Raw genomic sequence first — 17,773 nt, 5'->3', positions numbered from 1 at the left:
TCAGGAGGCTGTTTGTAAGGTCTGTTTGTAAGGTTGCAGCTCATCGCACGATGGTGCGTTGCCAATTCCTCCTGCCCGCCTCGGGAGCGATGCGCTGTTTGACACCTTGACAGTGAACGTCAGCTTTCTCATGACTTCCAAGCTTATTCCGCGAAGGACTTTCTCCAGGTCATCGGGATGAGTTCTCAGTAGCTCGCCATACTCTAGTGCTCCGCAGAAGTCCACAATCCGCAGGACCGATGCTGGTGTGTCCCTCTTCAATTCCTCGTACGTGAGAAACAGAATGTTCGGGTCGTTGCGGCGCTCGTACCAGGAAAGCAGGTGATCGAAACAGTCACCATAGGAGACCTTACCACGCACAAACATGTCCAAGAATTCGTCAAAAGTGCCTTCGGCGAAGCGGTGCCACGGCATCCCCTTATAGTGGTAGTAATACGAGATGCAGCAGTCGTACGGATTCCGCGTTACGTAGACGTACTTGGCGCCCGTGGAATGAGGCTGCTTATCGAACGGCAGGTGAGTCTTGATGGGCACCTGTCGCCGCAAACTCCGGGCTCCTTCGGCACCTATGTGCTCGAGATACGTTGCCTTCCTCACGTCTTCTACGTCGTCAGGCGTCAGCGTGCCGCGTGATAAGATGCCGATGACGATGTGCTGCAGCCACGTTGTGCCGCACTTTGGATAGCTGACGACAAAGACGTCGTCTTCCAAAGGTTCGTAGCAGAGGGCCGATCGAATGTTCTCTGCGGTGAACACAGTGTTGAGGTAAAGCCCTTCGACCATGTGGTGGGCGCCTTCGAAGGAAGCGCGAGCTTTTGGTACCTGAAGAAAAAAAAAACGAGAATGAGGGCGACGTAAGTTGAGCAAGCGTGCCAAGCGCGCTGCGGAAAGGATGAATAGCGACAAGACCGACTACCTGCAGATGTTGCGTACCAGCGCCTCAGGGCCAAGGAACGTATGTATTTATCGACGGCTGCTACGGTCATCTTCAAGTGGGACTTCACCGACAACCCGTTTACCTTTGCGTGTTTCGTGTGTAACAGACGGTGACACAAGAAGGAATTGGACTGCGTCACGGCCCCCATGTGACACCCCCACGAAGCTGAGAGCTTCGTGAGCGCTGTGTTCTTGCCGCTTCATCCACGTTGAACCTACAGGCAGCACGAAAGTCACTCGCTGCTGCGGGCTCCATCTTGAAAGCGATAGTCTTACGGGACGGACGGACGGACGGACATTTCCCGAGACAAAACTTACTGGACAATGAACAGACAGCTCTTTCTGTTTTTGCGACGCGACATTATTTTTTCCTCATTTTGATACAGCACGCAACAAGCCTTCAAGACAGCCACGGATGGAAGACACAGGTAGAAGACATGAGTTTACGTTTACTTACGGATGTGAGAAGTAAATCGTTGTCGTCTCCTGCCATGTTCTTTAGACGTGGCCCCGAAGAATACGCAAAAGCGATTAGCTTTCCTTGGGGTACTCCGTGTTTCCCGATTGTAAGCGTATGCCTTATCTTGCCGGGACTAGGAAATTCGAAATGTAGGCCATTCTGAAACCTGATGCGCACCTGTTACTGCCTCCTTAATGTGAATGTCTGCAGCTGAACATCACGAGCGGATTTACAGCACACGCATGATGTGAAATCAGGACTCAGCTAACTTGTTCTGCAAAGAAAGAAAGAAAGAAAGAAAGAAAGAAAGAAAGAAAGAAAGAAAGAAAGAAAGAAAGAAAGAAAGAAAGAAAGAAAGAAAGAGAAGGAAAAAAAAGATTGATGGCCACGTGCTGCGATTCATTTGGCACACACGTGCGGAAAGTACAGAGGAAACCGCAGGTGACCCAGCTAGGACCTCACCCCCGTGTCGCCACGCCTGTTATTTTTCCAGCAAGCAAGAACAGCCTAGGGCGGTCTAAAGGTATGGCAACGCGAGCACGTACAACTTTTAAAAAAAGAAAGCTGGCACGTTTCACAACGGAAGGAATATAATAATAATAATAATAATAATAATAATAATAATAATAATAATATTTGGGGTTTTACGTGCCAAAACCACTTTCTGATTATGAGGCACGCCGTAGTGGAGGACTCCGGAAATTTCGACCACCTGGGGTTCTTTAACGTGCACCTAAATCTAAGCACACGGGTGTTTTCGCATTTCGCCCCCATCGAAATGCGGCCGCCGTGGCCGGGATTCGATCCCGCGACCTCGTGCTCAGCAGCCCAACACCACAGAACGGAAGGAATATATCATCGAGCAAAGGAGCATGTGTGTGGCTGCTAAGCCCATGAAAACATGACAAGTATGGCATTTTTTTCTGCTGAAACAACCACGCCGACAACAGTCTCATTCTCCCACAAACGCGCAAACAGAGAGAGAGAAAAAGAAAGAGAAATCGAAAGGCTCTTTAATGACATGCAGATATTTCTGCCGGTGCATGCGTAGTCTCCGACAAACAACTCTGCATGGGGAAGGAGAGGAGGAATTGAAAGGTCCAATGAGAGAGATAGGAGGCGAAAGAAAAAAAAAGAAGAAAAATGAGTATGAAAAGGTGGACTTGTTATTTACGTGTGATGCGATGTAAAAATGAAGTTCTGTCAGTGTAGTAAGCATATGCTAGAGCTTTCTGAAGCCAGTCAACGTCTTGATGATTGATAAACAACGAGCCTAATGCCTGTCAGTGCCTCGAAGGACATTGTATATGTCCTTCTCAGCGTTAGTGGCGTCAAACAAATATTGCCCATTTGACTTTCATAAAACGCTATTTCATTTTTTATAGACTGGACATTCCAATATGATATCCTCAAGCATTTCTATACTGTCCCAACGCCAATCGGTAGCGTGTCCAAGGCGGCACAAATTGCTGTAAATGCAAAGTTCAGGCCAAGATGGTGATACATAGGAGCTCTAGTTTCGTGGAAGTTGGTGCAGAAGTTTCGATCTTGGAATTTCCTAAATGTCTTGTTCAACACCTAGCTCTTAGCCTATCTTGTTCAGTGGGAAGATTGCTCAAACTGCCGTATGCGCAAATACATACATTACAATTTGCGAAGTGTAGCCGGCGAGTTTGTCAGGTGCCTACGCATGGAATGAATTTCCAGAATGACACCAGTTTGGAGATATGTGCCGTCAAACTCGCCGTAAGAATGCACTGTTGGTCGGTCCACTTAGTTTTTTTTTTTAACAGGACGTTCTTTTATGCATTTAAGCACAAACGTAATTGGAACGCCCGTGTTTTTGGCCCCACGTTTTGCGAATAAAATCTCGAAACTGCAGTCATCCTGGAAATTCATTTCAAGTGGATGAGTCTTGCGAACCTCACCGGCTACAATTGGCAAGTTGCAGTAAGTGCCGTAAATTAATTAATTAAGGAAATAAGTAGTCACTATTTAATAACTAATTTAATATGTGTCTCGCTTCCTCGTGCTAGTAGTGTCCACCTCTTCGAATAATCCAGCTCAACGACAAGCTTGAAAATTCCGCAATACTTAAAAATGATCACCTTAAAATGATAGTTAGTTACTGGACCTACTTGGCGCGACATATTGTGCAAAGGGAAGCGCTACGGTGGTACAGAAAGGAAGAAGAGTAGACGAAGATCAGCACTGAAAAAAAAAAGACTGTACCACGTTGGCGGTCCTCTTTCCACAAGATATAAATCATAATTTTAAACCCGCGACCATTCTTGATTCGGCAGTGCGTGCTCCTGCGAAAGCGAGTGAGTAAAGCATGAGTAAAGTGACAAACCAAAGGACCTGGAAGCGACATTTTATACTGCATCTCGGGTGATTTATCCTATTTTTGAATATCGCAGGCGAATGCCTTTTTGCGTGACTCGCCACCCTTCACAGCTGCCCACTCACGCAACCCTATAAAAGTGAGATGCGAGTCGGGATGTACATACATTGCAACCGGCTGAAAACAAGATATTGTCATTTTTTGAACTACTAAAGCTGCACTGACAACGACAAGCGTTGCGAGACGCGAGCAAGGAGGTGGGTCATGGCACGAGGTTATCCTTGCCGTACGTGTGCGATTCTTGTCGGGGCTGGGGTGTTCCTCACCTTTACGACGACGGGTGGTGGCGGACACTGGCTGGCATCGGAACAAACGGGGGAGTTGTTTTGCTTTGTTCAACAAATGCGCACAGGTGGGAAGATGAGTACGTCGTAGGGTACGACACCGCGTCTGCGATGGGCTACTATGGAGCCGGCTATTCCAATACACAGTCGAGGAATACGCACGTACATATGAGAAACAAATACGTATAGTAAGTCTACAAAAAAAAAAAACGGAATATAAGCGTGAACAACGGAAAGTGCAAACTAAACCGGGAAAAGCGACCCATATGCATCTGCGTTAAAGTAATAGTTCGCCTACTTTGTACAATGAAAGTGCTGCGATACGCATGACACAAAATTGTAATTTTCCGAGCAGTCCAGACGCCAAAACGCCAAGTCGCATAGAATTCACAGATATCTAGAATTCAAACTGGTGGCTTCCTGCAATCTCGTAGGGCTGTCAAGGCACATCTCTGTTTGGGAGGGAATGGCCATATGGACTAAGTACTTTCGTAATATAAAATTCACGCTTGTCTAAGTGATTAATGTATCTCGGAAATGGACATGCTGCTGGACATGGACATGCGGACAGCATGCGTTGCTAAGAAGATTTCAGCCAGATTTTCAAGTCGTGCGCGGCGCGTGCATCTATCTATCTATCTATCTATCTATCTATCTATCTATCTATCTATCTATCTATCTATCTATCTATCTATCTATCTATCTATCTATCTATCTATCTATCTATCTACGTATCTATCTATCTATCTATCTATCTATCTATCTATCTATCTATCTATCTATCTATCTATCTATCTACGTATCTATCTATCTATCTATCTATCTATCTATCTATCTATCTATCTATCTATCTATCTATCTATCTATCTATCTATCTATCTATCTATCTATCTATCTATCTATCTATCTACGTATCTATCTATCTATCTATCTATCTATCTATCTATCTATCTATCTATCTATCTATCTATCTATCTATCTATCTATCTATCTATCTATCTATCTATCTATCTCACACACACACACATTTTCTCTCAAGCGCTCTCTTTTCAGCAGAAGCCTGCTCCTCGCTCTTTTCTGGAGGCTTTATTTCGTAATATAGCAGATTCCTACACGCGGCTGCTATTGGCCAATAGCTTACATCAATCAAGAAGGGTGATTGCTTCAGTGCGCTTTTTACTTCTGTTACTTTGTATACCTTTTGACACAGTTTAATAAGCAGGCTGAAGTAAGCAAAAAATCTACTTTGAAATTTAGATAATTACTTCCGGAAGAAGCTGGCTGTCGTCTGCTCACACTCGGTCGCAGCCGCCCGCGTAGAAATTAAAGTTTTGTCAGCCTTCTTATCAGTGTCGTAGCCGTCGGGCCTCGCTACTTCCGACTAGTTTCGCAACACTCAAGTAGCCTCGAACCGCACGCACTCTTGCCAGCGCGCTCACTGCTGGCCGCTCCCGGCCAGAGGCCTTGGCAGACTTAGCTTCCTAACGAGCTATTGATGGCGCTTCAAAACGCGCACATTTGATGTGGCTACTATCCGTCGGTCAAGCTGGTGCAGGACAAAGCCGGTCCGTACCGCGTAGAACAGCCAGACAGGAGCACATGGGCGCGACCGCGAACTCAAGCCCCTGTCGTGCACAAAGCATACACGTGGCGCATGCGCCCTACAGTTAGTTGCGTGCAGCTGTGGTCTCCTACATGGCGTAGATACCGCGGACGCCGCGGGGTACCGCGACGATTTCACTCGCTGAGTGCACTCCGGCTCGTTGAGGACAACAGCGTTTGGCATTCGTAGGCGCCAGAATCAGAAGTATGGCGTCTGCGTGAACATCCAAAGTCAAATTTGAACTGCACGCCGAGGTGACGTTCAGCAGATAGAGCGTTGCGGCCATACCCCATTCCACCGTAGCCTTCGCAGTGCAAATCGTTGAAGAAGGAGTGGAAGCACCGCGAACGGTGTGTTTGACTGCCAGTAACTCCGCTTCCACTGAACGCATTGAAGAGCTTCTTGCGGCAATGCATTTCTGAAATAGTCAAATTTAACTTCGAATGCATTTCTCGGCTTCGATTGAAAAGTGGTTCTGGGCCCCTTTAAAAGAAGGTTTGCGCTTACAACTACATTTATGTAGCTGAATTTTCGCAAGATCATTGGATATTAGGTCCTTCGGTCAGTTAACGCGTTACCTATTTGCCTGGTCTGTCAAGAAGAAAAACAGAATACGAATGACATAGCAGAAGCAGAAGGAGCAATGTTTCTCACCTTTTGAATGTGCGAAGAACTGTCCACAAGAAATACTGTTCTGTGCTAACGCAAGTCATCGGGAGTCAAAGTTGCAGGAAGCATTAGTACTTCAGGCAGTGACGGAGGTGAAGCTGTCGCTCCTGATACGCGTGGTGCTTCAGCAGTACGACCAGTGTAACTTCCCACACTAGTGCGGTTGTTACGACGTCGATGCGTTCTCGGAGACGTCGCTTCGCAAGAAATCGCAAGCACCAATGGTGGTGGTGGACCAGGGTACAAGAAACACGTGAGGCATACGCTGAGGAGCTCTCGTCCCCTGTTGAGTAAACATAATTTCCCCTTGCTTCAGTCAGCCGTTGTCGAAACTAAGGAGAATGTGAATACCTGCACCCATTGTTCCACACGACGTGGCACAGCAATCATAACGTATCAAGCTGTCTGACGCGCTCAACTCAAAAGAAAAAGAAAAAAAAACGCACACCCACGCAACAGCTGAGGACACAGGTGGCTGAATAGTCGGCACTTAGAATACGAATTGAATACTACATGGTAACTACCGGTCTATACATATTCGAAACGGAACCATTCGGTATTTTCGAATATTAGAAACTAACCGAATATCTTGCAATAACCGAATGTCAAAAGTCTGGTTACCGTCCCCCAATTGCAACGCAAAGTATCGCAAATAATCAGAAGTGAGACAATGACAAACATTTTGAGGAAATTCAGAAATAACCGGGGCAGTGCAAGCTTTGTTTTCAGTTCCCCAGCGGAAACCTGCTTGACAATCTATTATTTTTGCTTCTGCTCTGTCAGTTATTGTTTCTATGGGTATAGCGATGTAACAGCTTTATCTTTTGCGCTACAACCTGAAATGTTTTCCCCGGAACGGGCCCTGTGACACGTGTCTAGCACAGACAAGTGCTTCAGGAGCTTTCTTTTCTTTTTACTTTTTCCTCAACTTTCGATATTTTTCCGGCAAATTATTTGGCCTTTTTGCAAAGCTAGTCATAAAGCAGCGATTTCCTCTTCGGATCCTTGCTTGCAGCCTGGCTGTAAAGTTGTTAAGAGGTTATTCGTGTAGTTTCTTAAATGGCAATTAATGATCTTGTGTGTATACTCGTCTTTTTTCACTGATAATTAGCTGTCTTTTTTGCACTAGTCTTTAGAGGTGTTGTCCATAACAATAGCAAAATGTAATATTCCTGCAGTAAATATATGTGTCTGCATTTGACTACACGATATTCGATTCGATATTACATACTGACTGTTCGTATTAGAAAATTTTTATATTCACCCACCTGAGTATTCTTTGATATCAAATTATAATTTGTATTCAGTAGCATTAAGTCCATCTGCCCCTTACAACATTTTCATATGAACAACGCTTGCACCGCTGTATCACTAGTAACAGCGCTTATACTAGGAAGGGGCCCTGAAAATGCCGCTGCTAGAAGCAACATCCTGGTTACCAGCCAATTTCAAAGGAAACAGCGAGTAATGATCTAAGCGCCCCTTGGCCCAGTGAACTGCGCTCCTGCACTTACCGGGCTTTCCAGTCCAATTTGTCGTGCCGTACTTGTATGGCATCCACCTCTTTCGAAGCTCGCTTAGGCGCTTGCAGTCCATATGCCTGAAGAAGAAAATAAAAAAGTTGATGCCTCGTGAACTGCAGCTTTAAAAAAATGAAATGAAAAAAAAATTCGACGAAAATTAAAACGGAAGATCAAAGAAGTAGCTAGCTGTTACAGCGGTTCTATGCGTTTTCCCTTCTTCATCTTCTTTTATTTATTTATTTTTTCGTAACAATGATAGGGCGTCTTCAACGGTAATCGGATCTCTCTTGCACTCGGTTCTTACGGAGCAGAAGAAACCACGTACTCTTCACGAAAAACATCATAGCTTTGTTTAAAAAAAGAACTGCTCATTACGAGAGAGTGAATGTCTACAAAGCTTAAAACTTTGTGTGTCGTCTGAGTTTGCCAGAATAGTTCCCAGCTACACTTTTCTGCCCCCTTTTTCATGCGAAAATTCGAAGAGCCAGTTCGGGGAAATAAAGTCACTTGGAATTCTGTGTTGTCGTCTACGGGTAGGAAATAACTCCTTAACGGATTTTCGACACACGCGGAGCTGCAAACGGTCGTTATAAGTGCTACGGTAGTCTGGTAACCTGCAAGGTGCACACGTGTGGCGTGTTTCGCATGCTTTCGCGTGACCACTACGTGTTCAATGCACTATATGACTAGACCAATGCGCCCATCACGAAATCGGCTGGTCGAAATGCCGCCGGGCTACTCTCCTGGCGTTGCTGCTACTGCACGCTGATTCTGTCTACACACTTGGCGCCATCTGCCGGCGCAGCCATAATGTTCCCGGTCGGCTCTGGTTTGATTCCGCCGAGTATCCGAAAAAAAAGGAACCTTTTTCGTCATTGTAGAGAGGTGCATTCCCAGCACTTGGCAATTACATAGTTACCGAAGTTAGCATAAAAGACGTTCATTGAAGAGCCGAAAACACCTGCTGACACATATCCAGTGATCCAAATTGACATCAAAGAGGTTCATTGAAGAGCAGCACAGACGGAGTGGCACATGCGCCGTACTCCAAGTCAGCGTGAATGAGATTAACTGAAGAGCAGTGCATATACATGCCACATACCCAGTCCGGCATCCCAAGTGACCCGTGTAAAGCGGTTACACAGCGCCGGATAAACAGTGCTACGTACGCAGTGTCCCAAGTTGGTCAGACATGGGTCACTGACAGTTGGTTTCGAACCTTGTTCCCTCTACACAGCAGCACGACGCGCTACCAATTCAACCGTGGATTACCCAGAGACCCAGGGTGGCGGGAAAACGGACACAGACAGACAGACAGACAGACAGACAGACAGACAGACAGACAGACAGACAGACAGACAGACAGACAGACAGACAGACAGACAGACAGACAGACAGACAGACAGACAGACAGACAGACAGACAGACAGACAGACAGACAGACAGACAGACAGACAGACAGACAGACAGACAGACAGACAGACAGACAGACAGACAGACAGACAGACAGACAGACAGACAGACAGACAGACAGACAGACAGACAGACAGACAGACAGACAGACAGACAGACAGACAGACAGACAGACAGACAGACAGACAGACAGACAGACAGACAGACAGACAGACAGACAGACAGACAGACAGACAGACAGACAGACAGACAGACAGACAGACAGACAGACAGACAGACAGACAGACAGACAGACAGACAGACAGACAGACAGACAGACAGACAGACAGACAGACAGACAGACAGACAGACAGACAGACAGACAGACAGACAGACAGACAGACAGACAGACAGACAGACAGACAGACAGACAGACAGACAGACAGACAGACAGACAGACAGACAGACAGACAGACAGACAGACAGACAGACAGACAGACAGACAGACAGACAGACAGACAGACAGACAGACAGACAGACAGACAGACAGACAGACAGACAGACAGACAGACAGACAGACAGACAGACAGACAGACAGACAGACAGACAGACAGACAGACAGACAGACAGACAGACAGACAGACAGACAGACAGACAGACAGACAGACAGACAGACAGACAGACAGACAGACAGACAGACAGACAGACAGACAGACAGACAGACAGACAGACAGACAGACAGACAGACAGACAGACAGACAGACAGACAGACAGACAGACAGACAGACAGACAGACAGACAGACAGACAGACAGACAGACAGACAGACAGACAGACAGACAGACAGACAGACAGACAGACAGACAGACTTGGGAAGTCGGGTACAGACTTGGGAAGTCGTGAAATACCCTAACAATGCTAATCGCATTAAAGAAACGAGGCATTTGAGTGACGAGTCCTAAAGACCACAGTAGAACACAAGATGTCTAAATCTGCGCATAATCAGGGTAACGCGTCACATTGGTCTTTACCTAAACTTCGACAGTATAAAGGCAGGGACGTTAACCTGAGCAGCAAATATTCTTTGCTACTCTGCACTGGTAGTCGGAGAAGGGACAGACAGAGAGACTCAAAGAAAATAGAGGCACAGACCGAGAGCACCGACACCCCATCACAGCCTGTCACAATTACCAAACAATATCAAAACATATCATCACAATTAACACCAATTTAGTTCGAAAATCTCTGTGCAAGTTTGTTATGTTCCATTCGCATTACAATTGGCAACAACGTATGATGACCATGGTAGCTGGAGTACCCTTGAACAGGTTCCGTGTGGCTATCCTCAATACAATGCACAAAGAGAGAGAAAGAGGTAGAGTGAATAAACTTTATCGAAAATAGCACATGAGCAAAGCGAGCGTGGGTGGTCCCCTCTGCTTTGGGCGGTCCCCTCCATTCAAAAGTGCAGAGGCCTTGGCTGTCCTTCTCCCTCGGTGGGACCGGTGGCCGACCGAGTGACTGCGCCAGCTCGCGTTTGTCACAGACCGTCATCAGAACAAATCACTGTGGAACTGCAACCCCACAAACCACCGCAGCAGAGGAAGACAAATGCGTTACTGCAATGTTTAAAGACAACAGACCTGAGATTGTGGGGCTTCCTACTGCGTTTCTGCTCTGTCCTTCTCAATGGAGAGGATAACTACGAAACCCAGTCGATCTGCGTCTACGGTGCAAATAAATCTACAAACAGTGTCTCAATACGACTTTCTTTCTTGCTTTACATATCGTTAGCGCACGATTCACAAATATCTTCTTCTCGGTCCGAAAAAGAGTATGCTCCCTAATCAAGACTCATTCACGCAGATTACATTAGTGCTTGAAGGCAAAGCTTTAAAAATAATGATGGCATTTGCAAACGTAGTAGAGGGAAGAAACGCCATTGCTTCTTTTGCGGCAGGATTCCTTCTGGCGTTTACAGAGATACTTATTTCTATAGGGTCAGCTGGCGTGCAAACGACCGCCAAGACGCGAGCAATGTCGTTAACGCGAGCCCAATAGCGGCCATCGAACGCGGCTTCTCCCTTGCCCGACAGCGGGCCTTAAAAATCTTCCGGCACACCTGCCCCCCTCTTGGGTGCAGTTGTGCGTGTGTGTGTGCGTCTGCGTCTGCGCAGGCGTGTAGCTGCGTGCGCGCAAGTGTGTGGGCGGCGTCTTCGCACCTTCATTGAAGCCGACGTCGTCGACGAAAGGCGAGGGGTCCGCCATAATTGATGGCCGAGGCGTCGGGGAATCGCCTCGCGAGCAGCGCCGAGAGCGCCCGGCTAACGCCCCGGCTTTCTCCAACTCGCTGAACTGCGTCATCGCTCAGCAAAAATGGGGAGCCCCTTACCGCTCTCGCCGTTCGTCTCGGGACCACTTTCGCCGGGGATCGCTTTTTATAGGCTCGCTGTCATTGATTTCTTTTTGCTATTTTAGCCTTATTTGATTGTTCCTTTTCCTATTTTCGTGCCTTTTTTTTAATTGTCACGCGCCTCAGATTTCAGTTTCTTCTCCCTTTGCGGTGGACTGCCTCCTCGGTCGCGCTGCTCTCGAAGCCTCCAAAAGGCGTCCCATTCTGTGACAGAGTCGCTGGAACTAAGGCTCCCGGAATTAGATGTGACCTCATTGGCATTCCGAGAGCACCACCACCATCGTAGAACGAAAGAGAAGGCCGATAATTGGAGATTGGTGAGGGCAGAATTGTGGCAGATAGGAGATTTGTGGGATGAACAACTCAAAAGGGCGAAAATACGCAGACGAGGAAAAAAAAAACCTACATGTACGTCATTTTGTAAGATGCCCCAACTCCCGGCGCCACATGGTGTGGGATTGCGACGTCACCGAGGTACCACCTGCGCAACGACTAAGCGAAGAGCAGTGGGAGCGCTCCGACCCTGCGGGCCAGCTCGTTCTTGTGGATAGGGCGTGGCTACAGGCCTAGGCCTACGGATTCCGAAACTGAGGACGCTGCCCGCTTAGGACGAAGACTCTTGCCTGCTCATTTCTTTGTAAAAGTTCACTACTACTACTACTACTACTACTACTAATACTACTACTACTACTAGTCTTACTACTACTACTACTACTACGTGTTTTCGCATGATTAAGTGTTTTCGTGCTGCTTAAAAAATAAATGTGTCGCACGATGTCAATTAATTAGTTCAAACTGAAGTACTCAGTTGTCAGCGGTGCTGTAGGAATTCTACCGCTGCCTAAGGCGCTACCCGTAAAGTTCTTAAGGGACAGCAAAGATTTATTTCGCTTGACTGAGAGCCAGCCTACCTAGAATTGATTCATCGTGAAACTTTGCGCTACATAAACGGAGGCGAAGAAAGATACACAAGGACGAGCGTTTTCCTCGTCCTTGTGTATCTTTCTTTGTCCCTGTTTGTGTTGCGCAAATTTTCACGATTTAGTATGCAGCTGTGGACTTTAGGGTTCTAAGAACTATCGTGGTTAGGTTGCGCAACTTAAACAAAAAAAAGCGTTTGTCCGTGCCTAACATCCCTGCTTTCTGCTTTTCTATTTCCCCTCCCTCCCATATCGAAAATGTCAGAGAGCTAGTGCATTGATTCGAACGAGCTCGCAGTCGTATTTGAGAGAGAGAGAGAGAGAGAGAGAGAGAGAGAGAGAGAGAGAGAGAGAGAGAGAGAGAGAGAGAGAGAGAGAGAGAGAGAGAGAGAGAGAGAGAGAGATGGAAAAACCTTTGAGTGGAAACTGTGCAGTTTTTTCTGGTGGTGACACTAGTCTATGGGTCGAGTACATTTCGAATGCAATCGCATTCAGTGTGAACATTACGGCAGTCCTCTTGTGCGAGAAAAGGTCGCAATAGCAAATTAAATTTTCGTACATTGGAGGCCAGTCACAGTGGCGATCCTCTTTGCTAAGTTATATACGAGAAGTGTCTTGTGTGACTTCGAGCGCGCGACAGTGTGCCATGCTGTAAAATGTCGCCTCAGTATACGCGCCACTGTAGCGTCCCAGTTGCAAAGAAACTTTAGAAGACCTTTGAAAAAGCGAGTTTCCTATACTACGTAGATGCCTATTAGGTATATTGCCGTGGGCTAAAGTGATGGTCAAAAGGAAGTACCTATGTAAGAGAGAGCGAAAACCTAATTTAGTGGACGAAATTGATTGAGCTCAACAGTGAAGCAACATCTAAGTGACAATGATACTGATGAGCGCAATCAATGGTCGCAGAATGTAATCACACGGTTCGAGTCGGTCCGATATTTATACAAACGTCACCACAGCACATTCCAGAGCAAGCGCCCATGCTCATTTGTAGATATTAAAGATTATAACACACTATTGGCGTCTCCGCCTGTAATCTGATAAGAGATACCTGTCTGGTTATAGAATTGGACGAAAATGTTCTAGACCGGTGACCTCCAGGATACATCCTTATGACCTGGTTAGCCTTGTATATAGACTGTTTTTGCTATGCTATGTGCCCTGGCCCTGGATATCGATATCGCTCCGCGATATTTTTGTTAATTTCTTGTCAAGTTTAACGAGCGATTACGGGATGCCAATTTTTCCTAACGGTGCTGGCTCGCCCCTCGTATAATATAGTTATACATATGTGTACTGGCCATACTATAAAGGACAGTGTCAGCCGCAATGCCTAATGGATTGGAGTTCCGTACAAGCCCGAAAGTCTGCTGAGAACACCATTGCCGACAGTACACATCTTTGATTACGCTTCTGATTACGTTGTGAAATAATGACATTATTTTGTCGTTCGCACTGCTTTGTCGAATGCCTCGGAAACGCTACTGCCTCGTGCGCAAGATTGCATGACCCAAGTTGTCGCGTACAAATTTCGATAGTATTACATTCATCCTGCTTCGAACGCACAGAAATGGGACGGTTAGCTCTGGCAATAGCCAGATGTGGTCAGACGGTGCGTGAGACGATCTGTGAACGCTCAAATAGAAATGTGGCGCGTTTTCCATACAAAATGGGAGAGACATAGAACCATTTGAAGTGTAGAAGTGCGCATTACGTGGGCTCATGGCAGGCGTGATCATGGATTCCGTAAAGGATGATCGGCAGTACGCACTTGCACACGGGGCTCGGATACATAATTTGCTGCAAACGAAAACTTTAGCATTAGAACTTGTTTTACATTGTTATTAGCTCTGATAAATTTACGCGCCATATGTGATTTACCGTTTAAACGTGGGAGCGCTTATAAAGGGTTCATGATCGCGTTCGCTTCTCCCCAGTATCCGCTCGAACGGTGCGTGGCTAGAACAGAGACGTTGATTTTTGTGTCGCTGTCGTGCGGCAGTTCAAGATTCGCTTGGTTGGATTCTGGCGTTAAACAACATGAGAGCTTATTGTGCACGCTGCCCTTCTAAATTTAAGTATTCGACGTATGATCTACTGTGCTGAAGGGGGGATCAGCGACCAGGACCATTGTTCTGCGGCCACCCCAGACTGAGTGCTGAAGGTGAAAGAGGTATAGAGGCCACTTATCGTGGCACGACAATCAAGATACGCCAAACTATGCGCCTGCTTATCATGTCATCCTAGCTTGTGCTTTCACCGCTCGCCAATGCTCATCAGATCATAAGACTAGAAGTGATTCCTGCTCTTGTCTCTACCTTTGAGGCAAGAAAGGCGTAAACAGATGTCGCCGTTTCAACGCACGGTGTCGTTGCATGTCGACAGCGATTTTTCAGTGCTTCATGTCATTTCCACTATTACAGATGATCACGTCCAAAATATTCTAGTTCGAAGATTTTTTTCTACTTTCTCCTTTTATTACATTTACCTCTTTGCCCAGCACAGGGTAGCCAGCCCGTACTTACACTGTCTAACCTCCCTGTCTTTCCTCCCCTTTCCCCCCCCCTCTCTCTCTCTCTCGAAGCTTCCTTCACGTTCACTTAACATGGCGTAGCCCCCATTGACAAGCAACTCCTCTGTCCTCGTTGATGTAAAGTTGTTTGGAAACATGGCTCCGGGCGTGGGGAGGGATGCGAGGAAATAAAGATGGAGGAGAATTTAGAATGTTAGCAGAGGGGGCTGCAAGTCTACAAACAAGGAAAATGTCTACAAACAAGAAGCCCCCTTTAATGTGACGAGAAGTACTGAATAAAGAGCTCACAGAATTTGAGTAGTGGCACGCCGTTAGTACGCTTCCAGTGTGCTCCCATGCAAACTGAGTGACAAGGACACATTTTAGAGGCCTCAATATGTTGAGCGCGTCCGCAGAGCATGCGGCGCCACTGTCATTAGGGGTTAACTTTTCCTTTATATAATACGGAAGGCTCTCAACGTGTTTAGCTGGTCAGCCAACAAAGTTATTTCCGCGCTTCACGAGTGCTTAAATGGCAAAATCAAAGTTCGCCATAATGAAAGCTTTGTTTTAAGCCAGATCGTTGAAACAATAGATGCTTGCCCTTCAGGTGTAATCTTCAGACTGTAAATGATACCCTGAAAGAAAATAAATTCCTGTTAGAACACCCCTTGTGACTGCCTTTCATTTTCTGCGCATACATACATACACATGTATGTATGTATGTATGTATGTATGTATGTATGTATGTATATATATATATATATATATATATATATATATATATATATATATATATATATATATATATATATATATACGCGAACCCGCCGTGGTTGCTCAGTGGCTATGGTGTTGGGCTGCTGAGCACGCGGTCGCGGGATCGAATCCCGGCCACGGCGGCCGCATTTCGATGGGGGCGAAATGCGAAAAACACCCGTGTGCTTAGATTTAGGTGCACGTTAAAGAACCCCAGGTGGTCAAAATTTCCGGAGTCCTCCCCTACGGCGTGCCTCATAATCAGAAAGTGGTTTTGGCACGTAAAACCCCAAATATTATTATTAATATATATATATACACGATGTGGCAACGCAATAAAATATTGTAAATATTGTTGGAAGTCAGCGCTGTTCTTTCGCAGTCCTTGTCCTTCGCGCTGTAGGTTATTTTTGATCAATAATTACCAACTATAGCCCAAGCAACCGCCCTAGTTCACTTTAAAAGCAGAATGGACTGAACGCCCGGCTCAAAATAAAAAATTCTTTATCAGGGCATAGCCATTTGCTCGTTTAAAAAGAAGTCACCATTCAGCGCTCAACTGTGACAACAGTGACCTGCTGGCAATGTCGAAAGGCTATGTTTCCCATTCTGAATTACGCCCTAGAGAAGGCCCACCTGTAACTCACTACAGAGAAGGTGGCTAAAAAAAAAGAGCACTTGTCATTGATGAGTAACGCGGGTGCATTAATTCAAAGCTATGCTAGGGTCGTGTCCTCTTTCAGGTGTCTAAAATTTTTGTAATTTCTTCCGTATTTCGCGCTTGTCAATTTCGGCTTTTGTACAGCACAGCGAAGATTGGGAGCGGGAAGAAATAGACATGGACGGACATAAAATAATCAGCCTGTGCCGCCATTCTCAATAGAACTCACACGGCAATAGTGCTTTTGTCTTCATTCACAATCACATAACAATGCGGTAACGGCGAGACTGATATGAAGGGGTGCCTTTCTTATCAACACAAGCGGGTTCTTGCTGGTCGAAAGAGTGCTGAGCGCCACCTGTGCGCAATCGATGAAATATCAATGATTTAATAAAACAATCCATCGAAGAGACTTCCGGGCTTTGGGCCGACAGCTCTGGGAGCTGACGCCAGGTAAAGCAAGTGCAGAGCTGACGCAGGACATAGGCAAGGTGCCAATACGATAGGATAAGTACCGCGCAAGACATTCATTGCAGCGTGCTCTTCACCACGGAAGACAACTAAGTTTGGGCAAAGTCAGAGGCCTAAAAAATAAAGCACCAGAAAGAATAGAGGGAAATGTGCAGGTGTGGTCCTCGACAATTGCAAAAAAACATGATGGTAGGTTCGTCGATCGGGGCAGCGATGTGAGTGGGAAGCTAGTGCGAGAATGAGCAGTGGGAAGTGCAACGTGACGTCAGTGTGCCGCTGTCAGATAGCTGATCAAGAGGTGGTGTTGGAGATCCACCCGTGATAGCGTTACTCTATATGTCTCTCGAAGGGAGAAGCTATATATACAGCAACTCTAGCCCGGGATATCATTGCACAGTTGTTACCGAGGGAGTGAATCGAAATGAAGCTCTTGTGCGTGTCTCCTAACCTTTGCACAAGGGAGGCTTTCCCCGGACAGGCCTTCGCAGTGTCAAAAAAGAAAAAAAAAAACGCGCACTGTTACGTCTCTTTTATTGACATTGATTCCGCGAGTGCACTCTGCCACTGATGGCTTCCGTATTGAACGACGCGATCATTTTCGTGCAGCCATTACAAACGCGTCGATAAACTCAGGCTTGCCTAATGCACAAGAAACGAACGAATTTGAAAGGCAGCTCTGTTAAGCCCCGTTCTTTTAGTTTCGTACGGAATTGACGGGCTAATAGTAGTTCGAGCTTGTCAGACTGGCCGATTGCAGCTGCGCC

The 17,773-nt window shown here is 46.3% G+C and overlaps 1 protein-coding gene across 1 annotated transcript; it reads right to left on the bottom strand.

The window, feature by feature from the left end:
* Window positions 1-783, bottom strand: LOC142570396 (sulfotransferase ssu-1-like). The gene has a single exon (XM_075678783.1). It carries the CDS (start codon window positions 781-783, stop codon window positions 1-3), a length of 783 nt encoding a protein of 260 aa, XP_075534898.1.
* Between the last annotated feature and the right edge of the window lie 16,990 nt (window positions 784-17,773).

This window comes from Dermacentor variabilis, chromosome 2, assembly GCF_050947875.1.
Source record: "Dermacentor variabilis isolate Ectoservices chromosome 2, ASM5094787v1, whole genome shotgun sequence".
Lineage (NCBI taxonomy): Eukaryota > Metazoa > Arthropoda > Arachnida > Ixodida > Ixodidae > Dermacentor > Dermacentor variabilis.
The sequence above is the reverse complement of the archived record's forward strand: the minus strand, read 5'-3'. Positions and strand labels throughout refer to the sequence as shown.